We start from the raw sequence: 16,413 nt of genomic DNA on the forward strand, positions 1-16,413 counted from the left end.
TCTGCTGGTATAATTAGTCGCGGGCGAGCAAGCTCACGAGTCATGCATTTCTTTCGGTACCGTTGTTTAGTTTTTTGCCGCTCGTAAAGTAACTGCTCGCCACGACCGGGCGAGCGTACGAGGCCTATGGGATTCTTTCGCTGAGTTTTTTTTTTTTTTTTTTTTTTTTTTTTGCCGGCGGTTTTCAACAATGCTACCGCCATACATTGGGACTTTGATGGACGGAAACTCTTCTTTCTGTTTCTTTTGGACATTCATTGCATTGCAAGGGGGCTAGAGAGGTTCGCGAAAAAGAGACCTCTGTGGCCTTGTGTCAGGGCACAAAGATATATTAGCCTGCCATGCCAGAATAAACTCTAATTGGGTTTATTCCAGTACCTCTTTTAGCCCCCGGAGGGCCTGCATACGCATGGTGCAGTGGGTAAGGGTATAATCCTTACACCTTGTGCCCAGTGGGGGCCGCGTGGCGGATGTCAATGGCCAAGACAAGACTAAGGCATGTCTCACGCCACCCGCGCTATTGCTGCCGAAACTGAAGCGAATGTGCTGAAGAAGCTGGAGTATGTCTTTCTCTGATACCGGTTTCTGATGAGCTCAGCCTTGAGAATAGTCAGGCGTGTGCTCGTGAGAGACATTACGTTCTGGTATAAAAATAAAAGTCAAGATGACTGATGACTATGAACGCTTGGGAGTCTGAACATGAACGCGAGACTACCGCTAGTTTTTAGACGTGCAAGGCGGAGCTACTGGAAGGCGTCAGTCAAACAGTCGAGTCGCACCTTCTGATTTTGTCGAATTGCAGCAAGCACGATAAGGCAAGACACCGGTGGATCCAAGATAACAGCATCAAAGAAGCGAAGTTCTCTACGTTTCAAGGCGGCAAACTGCCATAGAGCACATTCTCCAAAAGAAGAGGCCTATATAATCTGCAGTTCCACACACTGAACAACCGCACGATCCGCACTTCTCGTCAACCGACCGTGCCAAGCTACCAAAGCAGAACCAGATATAGCGAGCCACCCAAAAACGAGAGCCCTTTCTATCCAACGAGTAAGTGAAAGCGTCCCACTCATTTAATCTGAGCAAGCACTCACACTACAAAAGAACCGAGCCCAGCATGCCTTTGTCCGGATTCTTCTCAACGTATTTTGCCGCTCAAGGCAGCGGTCAGAACAGTTCGCAGCAGGCTCAGGGGACCCAGGGCACTCAAGGCTCCCAAAGCGGCCAGCAGGGGCGCAAGGAGTCTTGCATCGCCTTGAGACACCACGACCGGGCCGCCAAGAACCGGGCAAATGATATGCTTCACAGCATGAAGCCCAAGAACCGTCAGGCTCCTCGTTAAGGAAGCGGAAGATATGGAGGTCAGCGTGGAGTGGAAGAATATGAAGTCAGTGTAAAGAGGAGGAGTGTAGAGTGGCAAGATATCGGGATCAAATTCTTTGAGTTTGTTTGAGAAACGTACAAACCAAGAAAATACAGGAAGCGTAGAGCTTGCCTCATGAGATTACAGCTCTGCACTGCAAATCTACATTTGCGTACCTTCGATGTGACTTCCTACTTGCTGTGACAACTGGTTCAAAGAGCGCCAGGCGAATGCAAAAAACTCCACACGATCGGCCCAACCCACAATCTACCCCGATACTGGCTACCCCACTCAGAGCTCCAAACTACAGCCTGACTGATTGGTCGCGTTGCGCTTCCCCGCACACAATTGACAGAACGGGACGGTCTGGCATTACCGATGCGGGGAACCCGTCCGCCTCGCCACGATTGAAGTGTACTACAAAGGAACCAAGCTTTGCCCGTACTCCATCCCAAATTAAAACCATCTTTTCGCGAACACCCCTTTCTCAAAACTGTGCAACCATGACGAGCCTCTCCACCAAACTTGCCCAACTAGAGACAGCCGGCAAGCCGATCCAAATCGGCCTCATCGGCGCCGGCAAATTCGGCTCCATGTTGTACGTTACCCACGGCTCCAAGCCGTCGTCCAGAGTACTGACAAGAACCCCAGCATATCGCAGTCCCACCGCACCACGGGCATGCGGCTCGCTGGGATCGCCGACCTATCAGCCGAGCGCGCCACGGCAGCACTGCAGCGGACCGGCTTCCCGGCCGACAAGTACGACGCAACGGGGACGCTGTCCGTCGCCGCGGGTCTCTTAGCCGGCAAGACGGCCATCACCACGGACGCGGCGGAGCTGATCGCCACGCCGGGCATCGACGTCGTTCTGGAGATCACGGGCAACCCCGCCGCCGGCATCAAACACGCCTTGCTCGTGTGTCCCACCCGCACCCACCATCTGCCGTCGTCGGACCACCAGCTGACCCGAAGGGCGAAAAGTGCTGCGAGCATGGGAAACACGTCGTCATGGTGAACGTCGAGGCCGACGTCCTCGCCGGGCCGCTGCTGGCGCGGAAGGCCAGGGAGGCCGGCATCGTATACTCGATGGCGTACGGCGACCAGCCGGCGCTGATTGCCGAGCTGGTCGACTGGGCCCGGGCTGCTGGGTTGTAAGTCTCGGTCGATGGCCCCACCCCACCTTGCCGCCATCTACGCCAACACGCAAGCAAAAACAAAACAGCGACGTCGTCTGCGCCGGAAAGGGCACGAAGCACCTCCCCGCCTTCCACTACTCCACGCCGGCCACCGTGTGGGACCACTACGGCTTCACGCGGGAACAGGTCGCGTCGGGCGACTTCAACGCGCAGATGTTCAACTCGTTCCTCGACGGCACCAAGTCGGCCCTGGAGATGGCGGCGGTCGCCAACGGCTGCGACCTGGCGCCGCCGCGTGGCGGCCTCGCGTTTCCGCCGTGCGGCAGGCAACGTCTGCCCGAGGTGCTGCGGCCGCGGGATGACGGCGGGATGCTGGACGGGAAAGGGATGGTCGAGGTCGTGTCCTGCCTCGAGCGCGACGGGCGGCCGGTGCGGGACGATCTGCGTTGGGGCGTGTACGTCGTCATTGAAGGTGAGGATGCGAAACGACTTGTTGGCGCGTTGGCTGACGGGTGCGTGCGTACGTAACAGCGTCTGGTGACTACCAGAAGGAATGCTTCAAGCAGTACGGGCTGGAAACCGATAGTAGTGGCAGGTACGCGGCGCAGTATAAGCCGTTCCATCTGATCGGCTTGGAGCTGGGCGTCTCGGTGGCTAGCATCATGTGTCGGGGCGAGCCGACGGGGCAGACTAGGGCGTGGAAGGCTGATGTTGTGGCCGCGGCGAAGCGCGACTTGGTGGCTGGAGAGAGGTTGGATGGGGAAGGCGGCTTTACCGTCTACGGCAAGCTCATGACCGCGCAGGATTCGGTCCGCATGGAGGGTCTGCCGATCGGGTTGGCGCATGGGTTCGTGCTTCGGGCTGATGTGAAGAAAGATCAGGCCCTGAGCTGGAAGGACGTTCAGTATGAGGAAACGCAGGCGGTGAAGGTACGGCGGGAGATGGAGGCCGAGTTTGGAAAGTAGAAGGCCGGATCAGCATTGTTTAGCGTTGACCATGGCCTACCCGTCAAAATCTATCTCGTCTAAGTTCTTCTGGTCTCCCTCCCATACTTCCCACGCCCTGAGCCCCGATCAGGGAGACGATGCGTTCCTACATACACTACGGGTCCTTTAGGCCGCCACATAGTTGACGAAATTATCTCCACAACCTCCAGGTCTCTACTCATCCAATATTAGACCCTTTGTCACCAGTGAAAAGCCGCGTGTCAATCCGCTTGTGCTGGCAAGACCGTTACAACGGATCTACTGCTCTTATTGCAACACCTGTACGGCTTGTCCCTCCATGGCGCGCCTCTTACGGGTGTCATATCTCGCCTGCTCTGTCAAGAACATTACAGACCACTTTTGTGAAAGAGTAGTACAGCCGTAGGAATTACGATTGCGTCCTGCGTTGAGAATGGTGTAAAAGCGTAGCCTAATCACATGAGCAGGGGTGTATAAACGACCCCCCGAGGACTCCCTTTTGTTCCTCATGCCAATGAAACACTCCTCACCAAAATACCACCAATTGCAACAACATGTCTCCATCATCTGCGAGATCGATGGACACGACGGTCTGTCTGCCGGTTTGCCCGCGTGCCCCACAGCTGCGGCCTCACTGGTGTGGGTCAGTAAATAACAGGGCGACGCGTAGGCTCAGTGCGGAGAGGAAGCAGCCGACTCTTGGTGCGAGTGCGACTGATTGACCGGGGTTCGGAGGTTCGGAGCGTTCGGAGGGGGGTGGCATCCATCCATAAGGCACACCTTCCTAAATGACGTCCTGTACCGAGTTATATGCGCTACGGATATGTCATTCAATTGTCCATAATCGGGGATTTCATCTCGCTCGCTTGTTGGCTGCTGTCTATGCCATGGTCCATGTGGTGGGACACGTTGGTGATGAGGTGTTTCAAAACAATACGAGTAGCGGACATGTTGCTAGTGGCATAATGCTTTGGTCTGTGGAAGGGTAAGGCTACCTTCCTGATTCAGTGACCAGACTGCTGACATCGTGTGATATGCTGGATACCTCGCATTGTGGACCGGCTCATCGCGGAGAGGCTGTGGGGAAACTCTTGTTCTACTCGGGAACAGAGCAGGAGAATGACGTTCGGCCTCGGGTCCTGAAACAGATTAGGCCGGCTGTCGGCTGTTTGGAGTAATTGATATGCAACTCACCTATGTGCAGTGCTAGCATCAGGCCAGAAACGCTCTTATTCGTACTCGGATTTCTCAAGTCATCGCTATAAGAAGCTATGTGATGTACGGCTTGTGTTCGCTCATTGCAACCACAGGCTTCATCGTTTACTACCACTCGACACTTCTACTCGATCCGAAAATGCGTTTCCTCGCCATTGTATCTGTTCTTGCTGCTGGCATCAGTGGTGTCTCGGCCATGGCTGTAAGCTTTCTTCTTATGCTACTCGGAATCGAAGTGCTGATCATCTTTAGTGCGCCGACTGCGAGTATTGCCATCAGGATTCTCCCTCCTGCGCCATTCAAGAGTGCGGGGTAAGCTAACGTCCTTGTTTGGTTGTAGAATTCTCGCTAACATTGGGGTAGGAGTGGTCGATTTGCTAGGCGTCTACGGCGCTACTACTCTATGTGAGATGTGGACTTCGATGCTCATGTAAACCTTTCAATAGCAATCGAAATCATCATTTGCTATATCATTCAATTTGATGTGACTGTAATGAAAGTAGTGTGATGAAACATGATGCATGCAAGTATCAGGAAAACAGGAAGGACAGGCCGCTGTTGTGGTGGAATCCCCGCATTTCCCAACTTTCACTTTCGCGTCTTTTTTGGCCGCTGTGTTTGAACGGACCTTCCTTTATCGGCTAATCACTTCGTACATACAACGCATCTCGTACCTTTGTACCCGACGCTTGAAGCGGATTGATGGTAAGATAAATAAAATGCTCATCGACTAAATGAACCGGACCTGCTCTCACTTCAGCAGCGCTTGTCTCATTGCTCGATACGACGACTAAAACTGTGACCGCCATGACGATGCGTGCAGCCGATTGTGGTGCGGTGGAAGAGGAGGAGGTGATTGAGGAGGGCCTGGATGCTACTATGGAGACGAGGCGTTGAGGTGGATGAGGATAATGACGTTCTGAGGACTCGCTTTGGAGCAACAGGCCGGAGAGAGATGTGTGTTTGCTTTGGTGTGCTTTTGGGCGGACGTGGGCGGACTGGCTGGATGGCTAGCTCGCTAGCAGGCTTTGGGGTTCTTTTTCCCCCTTGGTGTGGTGCACGCAATTGTCATTATGGGTTGTGCAATGTGTTGGATAAGACAAAAATATCTAATACCTCCCGGTACCAGACCGGCCTTCCACGATGCGTATAAAAAGTGAAAAGTGAGTTTCGTTCTAGCGAGCGAGTTCAAACCTCCCCGTACAGGCAGGGAAGGCTTCTCCTCCGCGATCTCACGTGGAACTCACCAGGATCCCAAGAAACCATCTCTATAGTATGGACAGGTACCATTTCAGCTCCACTCAAATACAAAGCGTACTGTTTTCTCTCCACATCGAGGCTGTATCATCCCTTAGTGCAGCAACCGCAGTCATAAAAGCACGCTGCACGCTCCACCAACCCAACCCAACCCAACCCAACCCTCCCACCAAAACACCCGCCCACTACCACTCTCCTAGCTTCGCTAACCGCCCCACCAACCCCCCCGGCAACCCCATCTCCACCAACCCCCTCGCCCGCTGACTCCCATGCACATCATCCTCCATCCACCCACCCGCCGCCCCCTTCGTCCCGTCCCTCCTCGTCCTCGCCACCGTCACCTTAAACGCCTGGGCGGGATCGAAAAACCCCGCCCAGACGACGAGATCATCCACGGCGTCGTCGGTGGCGGAGGAGGAGGAGGAGGCGGACGGCAGGCCTAGTGCCGCGGCCGCTGATTGCGCGTTGAGCAGGCCGGCGTCGCGGACGAGCGCGTAGACGGCGGTCGAGGCGAAGAGGATGTCAAAGGTTATTTCGTAGGGCCCAGCGTTTTTGGAGCGGAGGACGGTGGCGAGGGCGCCGAGGGTTGTTGGGACCTGGGAGGGGGAGGAGGGGGAGGCGCCGTTGGTGGAGGGTTTGGAGGGGGGTGGTGGTGGGGGGCTGCTTGCTGGTGCTGGTGCGGGGGCGGGGGCCGCGGCGGGTGGTGCTGGTGGTTGTGGTGTGTCTACCACCAGAGGCGGCGGCGGCGGTGGTGGTGGTTTCGCGGCGCCTCTGCCGATGATGGATACGGTCTGCGAGAAGAGGGGGGTGGAGGTGCCGATGTCATCATCGCCATCCGCGGTCTCGTCGTCGCCGGTTGGCCGCAGACGCTCCTCGCCGTCGCGAAGGTCCATGAGATGGTAGATGGAGAACTGCGGGCACTCGCCCAGCGGGATCTCGGTGGTGCCGCCGATGCCGAAGGCGAGGTTGCCCGACGTCGCTTTCTGGCCGGGGTACGGGCCGTGCTGTTTTGAAAAAGCAAACAAAACGAATTAGCGGACGGTTCTCGGCAAGGAAATGGGAAAGGGGGCGGAAGAGAAGAAGCCTAGCCTACAATAGTCGCGATGCGGGCCGTGTTGGCGACGCTCGTCGCGAGCTGCTGCGACGACGCAAGCGCCTCGCCGACGATGAAGATCTCCGGACTGCCGGCGCCGTAGACGTGGAAGCCGAGCTGCCACGAGCCGGCGGTGTCGCGGTGCTGGGCCGCGACGTAGGCCTTGACGCGCTCGAGCAACACGTCGCGCTGGTCGATGAGAATCGCTGTATGGTCCGAAGTCAGCGTCTTTCTCCCTCTCCCTATCGTCGGCATCCTTACGGTCTCGGCAACTGCCCATGAACATGGTCCGCCACCCCACCGTCGTCGCGCCCTCCAGCTTCAGCCGATACGGCAACCCTTCGCTCCTCGACGAGCGGAACACGCTGCCCTTTACCCGCACCGTCCGCCCGTCGGGAAGCTGCTCGTACGTGGAGCCCGTGAGTTCCAGGGAGCCGCCCGGGCCGCGCAAGATGTCTGGTCGCGTGTTCTCGTACAGCGCATGCGCGGCAACCGACACGGGCGTGCAGTGCGCGTTGGGGCCCAGCGGCGCAATGTCGAACGCGCCGTTGCGGTACACGGTTGCGACAGCGCCGTGCGACTTGGGCTGGGCGCAGAGGCCGCCGCACTCCATGATCTTGCCCATGTGCGTGAAGCCGCCGGTGAGTAGTGGATCCGCGGCCGCTTTGCTCCCCAGAAGGAAGGTTGCGTAGGCCGTGTAGGGCGCGGGGTCGTACGCGCGGCCGGCGACGAGGACGTCGAAGTTGGGATGCGCCGTCATGGCGTCGACGAAGGGCTCCGGGCCCATCTGGGCGACGACGGTGACGGTGGCGTCGATGTCGGCGGCTGTCAGGGGTGGCACGCAGGGCCCGCAGCCGGTGATTTGGCCGGCGCGGAGGCGGTCGTGGACCAGGATCTTGTCGATCCCGGCAAAGAGGGCGACGGTCTTGAAGCGGTAGGACGCGTTTTGCTCCCGTGCGGCGATGTCTTCGATGATGTGCAGCAGCTCGCGCACGTGGTCGTCGGTCCCGTCGCCGCCAGCCGAGGAGAAGATGAGGGGGACGTGGAAGGTGTCGACGAGCTCCAACAGCTTTGTGAGGTCTCTGGAGTATGCCGATGGTGGACATGACATGGATCCCAAGGCCAGTTTTGCCGGTCCGCTGTCGGTTGAGCCCGAGTCGAGGATGATGGCGGTCGGCACGTTTGTGGCGGTGAGCCGAGCCAGCGCCTTTGCTGTCTGCGACTCGTCGAATCCGTAGCCAAGCATGCCGACAGGCGTCACTATGTGGCACAGGGGCACCAGGCCATCGTCGGCGTTGTTAGTAGTCATGGTTCCGGTTGGGGGTGCTGGAAAGGCTTTGGTAAGACCCGACGATGCCGGCATTCTTATACCACCAAGTTCCCCCATATTCTTTCGAGACTGTCGACACTTGTTTCGTAGGTCAGAAGCAATCCGTGTGGGGAGGGAGAAGTGTCATGTTCCGAACGGACTCGGACACGGACACGGACACGGAGTCCGATGGCTGATGCGGCCTCCGTTTCTTGGCTCGCGAAGATCCCCTCTTGGCTTGCCGCCCCCGCTGCTTAGCTTGCTAAACTCACTTCTTGGTATGCGGGGATCGTCCCTTGGCAAGCGCTTCGCGGCCATAGGCTTGCTGATGCCTAGCCTGACAGCGGCCATCTGCATACGTTATTGCCTTGTGGTCAACTCGATCCTTGTTTACCTGGAGGCCAAAAGGTCCACGCGTCCTGGATGTGTTTGTGTGAGACGAGATCATCGAGGCTGTGTAACTTCTTTCGTAGTCCTCGTCTGCGATTCAGCTATAAGACGAAAGCAATTTTGCGTGTCAACGTCTTTGGCGCGTGCAAGTTGTCTTTGTATTTCACTGCGAGAAGATGCACTTCCAGCTCAACCACACCAAAATGAACAACATCTCGGAGACAACGCGCTCCGGCAGCCCATCCGTGGAGGACGGCGACAGCGAATCATCCAGAGAGATGCGGAAAATGGAGGTGCGCGTCAGGAGGAAGACAGACTTTGCGGTTCTTCCGCTGCTGTGCTCCGTCTATTTCTTGGCCCAGATGGTACGCCAGCATTCCCCCCACCGAGGCAATCGTTAACAGAGGAGGAAGGGACGGTCTGACTTGGCCAACGCCAAAGTTGCCGGCATGGACCAAGAGCTCGGGCTCACGGCGCAAATGTACTCCAACGTCTCGAGCATCTTTCTCGTCGGCTACATCGTATTCCAACTGCCCGGAACGCTGCTGCTGAGGAAAATCGGACCGCCGACTCAGGTAACATCCCCGGACTGACGGCCCCAACCAACGAGCTGACAGAGACGTAGTTTGCCGGTGCGATGGTCGTATGGGGAACCGTCACGGCGTGCACCGTAGTGGCGGATGGCTACGCCGCGCTCATGGCGATCCGAGCCCTCATCGGCGCGGCCGAAGCCCTCATCCAAGGCGCCATCCTCTATCTGTCGTTCTGGTACCGCTACAACGAGCTGGCCACGCGCGGCGCCATCCTGTACTCGACCGTCGCGCTCGCGGGCTCGTTCAACGGGCTCCTCGCCTACGCCATCCAGCTCACCCTCGACGGCGCCAACGGGTGGTCGGCGTGGAAATGGATCTTCCTGATCGAGGGCGTCGTGCCCGTCGCCTGGGCCGCCGTCGTCGTGACGCTGCTGCCCTCGACGCCCGAACGCATCCGGTGGGGCTTCAGCGCGGCCGAAAAGGAGGCCGTCGTCGCGCGCAGCCGCGCCGTGCACAATACGGGCGACGGCACCATCCGGCCCCGCCTCATCCTGCGCCTGCTGGCCGACCCCAAGTTCTGGATGGTGGTGCTGGTCGACTCGGGGGCGCACTTCTGCACCAGCTCGCTGTCCAACTTCACGCCGGCCATTCTGCAGGGACTGGGGTACGCGGGCGTGGACGCGCAGCTGATGGCCGTGGTCGTCTACGCCGCCGCCTTCGTCGGCATCCTCGCGTCGTGCTGGATCTCGGACCGGCTGGGGCGGCGCGGCGTCGTCATCTGCGTCGACGCGGGGCTCGCGGCCGTCGGCTACGCGCTGCTGCTGGGCCTGACGGACGACACGGCGCGCCTCGTGGCGACGTGCCTCGTCGCGTGCTGCGCGTACCCGCTGGTGGTGCTCAGCCTGGCGTGGACGGCGAGCAACAACGTCGGCTACACGTTCCGCGCCAGCGCCGCCGCCCTCATCAACATCGTTGCCCAGACCGTCGCCATCGGCGGCAACCAGGCCTTCAACGACCCGCCGTACTATCGCAAGGGGCTGGGCGTGTCGCTGGCCATGATTTGCATGTCGGGTGTCGTGGCCGGGCTGCTGGTGCTGTACCTACGCGCGGCGAATGAGCGGAAGGTGAGGGATCAGCACTCGGAAAAGGGTGAGCGGCTGAGGGCGTGTACCGTCGACGAGGTTGGGAATGCCCATCCCGATTTCCGTTTCTCGTACTAGATGACGTCCCGCTTTCTTTTTCGGACGACATTCCCACTCAAGTTTCGAGTTGATGGAGAATCAGGGGAGTGGGATAAAAAGGCATCCGGCAACCGGGTCCGTTTCGTGGACAGCAAGTTTGACATCAGGGAGGGAGGACTTCCGGTGCTGGAGCTTATACTCCCCTCAGCAGGGCACCGCCGATGCTGAAGACATAAAGACCTCGGCAAGCCAGCGAAACGCCACACACTCTGGGTACATTACATTCACGTCAGGAATGAACTGGCCGCAGCTAGAGTCAGTGATTCTCGCTCCAGAGCACGCGAATCAACATCCAGGGCTACTCATAGCTCCGTCGGGCACACCAGGTCCTCGTAGAAGCTGAAAGCCGCGACCAAGACGCCGAGTGACTGAACGTCGACAACGCCGAGGGAAGCCATCGTCTGCGGTAAGATTCGGCGATGACGTAGCAGCGGTGCCGAGCAATAGCAGTAGTTTCATTGTGCTTGGGGGAGCAATGGCGCAGCGGTGCGTACTTTAACGGAGGGGTCAGAGTGGCATCATGGCGGTGGGGAATTTACGGACTCGAGAATGACAATTCAGGCCATAACAATCTTCCACAATTCAAAAGCATCATTCAAAAGAGAATGGCAGTTCATCAGGCCTCTTGAGAAGCTCTTGCAATAGCCGCCTTTTGCAGTGGAGTCTGACGCTTGTAATCCGTTTGATTGATCGGCGCTCCGTTGTTGACCAAGGCCTTGGCGATAGCACCGAGAGAGCTGTCAGTATGACGAACCATAATGTATGAAGCGGCGTCAGACCGTATCTCTCTACAGTTTTTCAGTTTGCGTCTTTCTCGATAAGAATCATCACAAGTCGGGTGGTACTGCCACAATGGCATGTTTCGCAAAGGCCATGACATCTAAATTTGCGCCAGCTATGACAAGGAGATAAATAACATACAACAAAGACGACGGGGTCTGCAAAATTCCCACTCGACCCTTACGAGAAGAACAAAGAAACTCTATCGCCTGGTTCCGCAGCTTGAGCCGCGGTCAGGGGTCGCAGCTTGAATCGCTTGGAAGCTCAAGCGTGGTTTCGATGGTAAGCCGGTCTGCAGCCAGAGATCCACTCCTGGACACCGTTCGGATCGCTCCTCAATAAGAACGGTGACCACTCGAGTCCGCTCCGCTGCATCATGAGTTCAACTGTGCCAATTCGGGGAAACCTGCGCATAGTTGCTGTCCAATTTGGAGGATTCGTTTAGCTATGAACGCGCGGCCTTGTTTTTGTGATAGAGAATACGCCCAGTAGAAGATTTCAACGTGTTGTGACATTGTTGGATGGTCCAGTAGAGTGACCACGACTCTTGGGCGTCCATTCTCGATTGCTGTGCGGAGAATTTCCTTTCCGAACTGGGATTCGCCGAAGAAGTGTTGCCTGTCTACGTCGCGAAGGATTTCGGACTCAATCTCTACGAGTCCATCATTGCATGCAGCCCGAAGAACGGAGCTTACGTTGAGAATGGAGCGCTCTGTCCTGTGGGTCCAGTTGGAAAGGCTGTGTACTCTTGCTCGAACATCATCCTTTTCTGCCGGCGAAAGGGCTTCCTCTTTCAAAGCGATGTTGGCATGTACGAACCAATTCGCCCCTGCGTAATCAAAGAATTCCATCTTTTCCATTTCATCGGGCTTTTGGATGTCGAATGTGTGGTCGCTTGTAAAGTCTTCCGGCTGATGTGATGCGTGTCTGGGAGCAAAACCCTCGCCAGGCGGAAACTGAAGGTTCATCTCCTTCCAGTCAGCTAGAAGGAGGTAGCTCATACAGCTTTGAGCGAGGTGGTAATGAGACTCAGGGGAATTGATTGACTTTGTGAGAAATTCTCTTGCCGTATCATGGATGAGATAGACGGTGGACGCCGATACGCGAATAAGAAAACCACAGAGCCGTTTCAGATGATCTTCAATCTTCCGCTCTTGCTGAATGCTTTCCCACCGTGTGTGGTCTGGGTGGATATTGACGGCGATATTGATCTCGGCAAGACGCAAAGGTCTAGAGGCTGCGATGATAATCTGCAGTACCCGCTTTGTGAGAGACGGCTCTGGAGATTGCGCGAGGGCCTTGCTGTAGAGTATATCAAGTTCAGCGGGATTCGTATCAATGATTCGGTCGACGTTGCTGGGGGTTCGTTGCAGTGTTGAGCTCAAGGCCGTAAAGACCGACTCGATCCAGAGAAATGTGCAACCAGCTTTTGCCGAAATTCTGTCGTGCGTGCCGTTCGTGAAACCAAATTCCCTCGTTTTACTGGCAACCACCTTCTGAATGTCCTCTGAGATAGAGTCGGTCTTGTCCTCCAGGCGGAGACGGCAATGCGAGATAGCGTTAAGCATCTCCTCGATTGCGGCATCTGGTCTGCTCGTGATGAGAAACTTTGGCGGATAAAGTCCCTCTTTCATCTTTCCGCTGGGTGCAAAACTTGACACAAGCCGGCCCATGAACGTTGATCGACTCCAGTTGGAACATTCCTCAATTCCGTCTAGAATGCAGTACATTCTTTGCTCAGTAGAAAATCTGTCGGCCTGAGCTGCACAGATAATTTTCCACAGCTCGTCGGTCGCTTTGGTCAAAAGTCTCGTTTTGCGCTTGTACTCTCTGTACAGCGAGACGATAAAGGCAGACTTTTTAGGGTGGAGCTGCGGTGAAATCATCTGAAGAATCAGGGCGCAGAGTGCAATATTGCAATCGGCTAAGCCTCCTTTGAAAGAGAAGTAGCATACCCTGACTCGATTGTTTGCCTCCCGAAGATGATGAGTCAAGAATCTCGACAGGACGGATTTCCCACAGCCCGCATCGGCTGTCATCCATAGAAGATCCAGTTCCGAAGACGTGGTCCATTCCACTACCATTGGGAGCCGCAGAGTCCAGTCACAAGTGTCTCCCACTCGTTCAAGTACGGATGCCATATTTTCATCGTAGTGGACTACGGTTTCGTCGAGCAATTCTACAAGTATCCAGTGTCAGCAGTGGCAACGCCTTTTATCAAAGTGAACGGGATCATACCTCGTATTTTCGGAAAGTCTGCCTCAATAGACTCTTCAAGACGATGCCAGTCACGGGTATTGATTTCGCTCACTATTTGTTCGACCGTAGTTAGCGAAAAGCAGTCTTTGCCATATGTACAAATCATATCTCTTGTTTAAAGCGTAAAGAGCGTTACGATACATGATGCGTTAAGAAAATTGGGTCGCCATTAGATACGGCTTAAAAGCTCGTGGGACTATTGGAAGCTGGAGCTTAAACAAGAAAGAACGCAAAAACAAATACTCTAAGACGTGCTGGACTGTGCATGAGGATTTCCAGGCTCACCAACTGGGATAGAGGGAAGAGCGTCCAAGATCTGGTCAATCGAACGCTCTTCCCTCTGTGACAGAGCTGCAAGGCAGCTTGTGGTAGTCCTGGCGGTTTCTGCCTTTTGCAAATAAGCTTGCGTTTGGCTTGAAACTTTGTTTTTCTCTCGGTATTCCTCTAAGCCAACATCATCCATACCGGGCGTATTGAAGCGAAAGTACTGATCTCGATCAACCATGTCCCTGTGGTCTTGATGAAAATCATTGTGTCGAAGTTCCGTATCTGTAACCAGGTCTGCTAAGGATCTCACTACGCCGGCAAGGCCACCGTTGACGGGAATGGTTGGTGCATGTCCTGTTCCAATACTGATGATGATGATATTGCCTTCCTGCCCGGGCCACTCGCGGCATGCTTCGGAATGTAGGACACCCACGGGATTGTTGTATCGCAATCCTCCATCAACGAAGGTTGTTTCGAGCATCTTGGAGGCGAAGACGAAAGGATCAAAGAAGGTCGTTGCTGCAGATGTTGCGCGGCAAGCTTGCCAAACTTTGATGTCCGTCGAAATGAAATCCGCCATCTTGGATGAGAAGTTGCGCAAAAAGATTGGGTTGGAGTTTACGGCGTCCATAGCACAAGCGATGCTATTGATTACTATCAGCTTTGTGTTCAAAATATGCGTACGTTCATGATACATACACTTTACAACGTGGGTTCGTCTCCATCAAACCCAGCTCAGGGTCGTCCTTATGCGTTGCAATAACACTTCGGATAGAGTTTTCCAGAACCTCAGCCGGGAATCTTCCCTTTGCCTTCAAAAAGTTTACTGATCCGGCTCCTGAGTATTTTCCGTGTTTGGGCTGGAAAATGCCTTCAGAAAGCTCAAGATAAGCTTCCTTGCACTCTTTGACGGTCATATGGAGCCGCCCAAGCATCATAGAGATGATTCTGTAAAGTAATTAGTGTATAGTCAATGCACTGTGTCGTGCGTGCTGATAAAGGAGGAGAAAGATAACTCGATGTCACATAAAAAGTGTAGGTAGACTCAAAATTGTGGCAGTAGAGTGTGCTTAAGTAAATAGGTCTCAAGAAAACTTACCCTCCAGTGCTGGTCCCTCCTATCATGTCGAAGTAGTCCGCAGGCTCCACATGTGATTCACCATGTTCTTCCCGTTCGAGATTCACGTGGCGCATGATCTCTTGGAGAATCATTATTGCCGACAATCCTCGAATACCGCCTCCATCTAAAAGATTAGGTTAGTTGTATATCTGCATTTTTAGGTCAAGGGGGAGCTTTCCAATTGATAGTACGCGGATAGGCGCCATTCTGGTGTAACAGGCCACCGCAAGTGAAGTGAGATAGATCGTGCCGACAATGCCGATTGAGTGGTCTGGTGCGATTGTTTGACTCGGATCGTTGAGGTTTTAATACCAAGAGATAAGCAGGAGATGGGAAGGGAAGAAGGACAAGCAAGGGATGCAACCCTACGGCTCCCCACCATTAACCGCTCTTTAGCCAAGCCTCGCAGTCTCCATGGCTCGATATCGCGAAACAACAACTAGCGATCCTTCTTCTTGGCATTGCTATTCATATGAGCCTAGAACCACGGATCGTGGAGATATGAGCTTGGTACGGCTACTGTTATTTCGCCGTATGTGAAGAATAATGATATGAACAAGTCGGTAATTGCCAGCTTGGAGGTTTAGTGTCTCCGCCGGAAACAGCCATGCGGCTGAAGCGCATGTGAATACAAACCAAAGGACTTACCGTAACCACATTATTCTCTCCATCCAGACGCGCTGCTGTGTGGAGATCCTCCTCATCAAGTTACCGTCCTACGGAAAGGTGATCCAACCCAGCGACCATTGGGCTTCCTTAGTCTAAGTCGAGGATCAGCACAATACCATGCACCTCACCATAGGCGGCTTCTACTAAGCGAGAAAGAAGCACGTGGACCGGATACTTGGCCCCACAACGACAAAGGGCGAACACGAGATAGTCGCTATCGACTCCGGTTTCTTCCTCCGCCCCGGCTTCGTTGACTACATCTTCCTAACAATAATGTAGCGGAGGCACATTTTGCCTAAGCGAGCTGTCTGACGATCGACAAGGGTTAATACCTTGGCACGAAGCAAGGAGTTGTGGAGCCAGACATGAAGCCCGACACGCCGCTCAACATGGACCCCGCCACTACATCCTTTCAGGAAGCCCGGCACCACGCTGTACACGTGCGCCAAGCCAGGTAGCTTGGTTTCACCTACGGGTCTACTAGCACGCTCGTCGATGGTTCGGTGTTGTACGACCCTCTGAGCCGCAGGGTTTGAGCCGCAGGGTTTCAGCCGCACAGGAACGAAGCGTACCACCGCCGCGGCGCCCATATTATTGTCCTCGAGTTTAAGCGGATCCACCGGATTTGGATTCGCACCCAAACACCGGGGGCTGATCGATTGGCCTAGTCGCTCGGAAATGTGTCCCAGCGGCTGCATGCGGCTTTATTGGCACCAAGCGATATGCGCCGTCAAGAGTCGGCTAGTGAAGGGTTTGGGTGAAGATGATGTCGACGACGCCGAGGGTTTTGGATCTCGTGGACGACGGCGGTTGCTT

At 55.4% G+C, this 16,413-nt stretch overlaps 4 protein-coding genes across 4 annotated transcripts; 3 read left to right on the top strand and 1 right to left on the bottom strand.

Moving 5' to 3' along the window:
• Positions 1-1,956: 1,956 nt before the first annotated feature.
• SLS55_010443 (uncharacterized protein) lies at positions 1,957-2,378 on the top strand (the record flags this gene model as incomplete). Its single annotated transcript, XM_066781825.1, has 2 exons — positions 1,957-1,961; positions 2,015-2,378. The coding sequence occupies 2 exons, from the start codon at positions 1,957-1,959 to the stop codon at positions 2,376-2,378; spliced, it is 369 nt and encodes a 122-aa protein (XP_066628108.1).
• A 71-nt stretch (positions 2,379-2,449) lies between these two features.
• Positions 2,450-3,027, top strand: SLS55_010444 (uncharacterized protein; the record flags this gene model as incomplete). The annotated part of the gene is made up of 2 exons (XM_066781826.1): positions 2,450-2,454; positions 2,586-3,027. The coding sequence occupies 2 exons, from the start codon at positions 2,450-2,452 to the stop codon at positions 3,025-3,027; spliced, it is 447 nt and encodes a 148-aa protein (XP_066628109.1).
• Positions 3,028-6,967: 3,940 nt separating this feature from the next.
• SLS55_010445 (uncharacterized protein) lies at positions 6,968-8,140 on the bottom strand (the record flags this gene model as incomplete). Its single annotated transcript, XM_066781827.1, has 2 exons — positions 6,968-8,109; positions 8,134-8,140. The coding sequence occupies 2 exons, from the start codon at positions 8,138-8,140 to the stop codon at positions 6,968-6,970; spliced, it is 1,149 nt and encodes a 382-aa protein (XP_066628110.1).
• An 875-nt stretch (positions 8,141-9,015) lies between these two features.
• SLS55_010446 (uncharacterized protein) lies at positions 9,016-10,481 on the top strand (the record flags this gene model as incomplete). The annotated part of the gene is made up of 2 exons (XM_066781828.1): positions 9,016-9,021; positions 9,354-10,481. The coding sequence occupies 2 exons, from the start codon at positions 9,016-9,018 to the stop codon at positions 10,479-10,481; spliced, it is 1,134 nt and encodes a 377-aa protein (XP_066628111.1).
• Between the last annotated feature and the right edge of the window lie 5,932 nt (positions 10,482-16,413).

The sequence above is a fragment of the Diplodia seriata genome, assembly GCF_021436955.1.
Source record: "Diplodia seriata strain FDS-637 chromosome Unknown scaffold_12, whole genome shotgun sequence".
Classification (NCBI taxonomy): Eukaryota; Fungi; Ascomycota; class Dothideomycetes; order Botryosphaeriales; family Botryosphaeriaceae; genus Diplodia; species Diplodia seriata.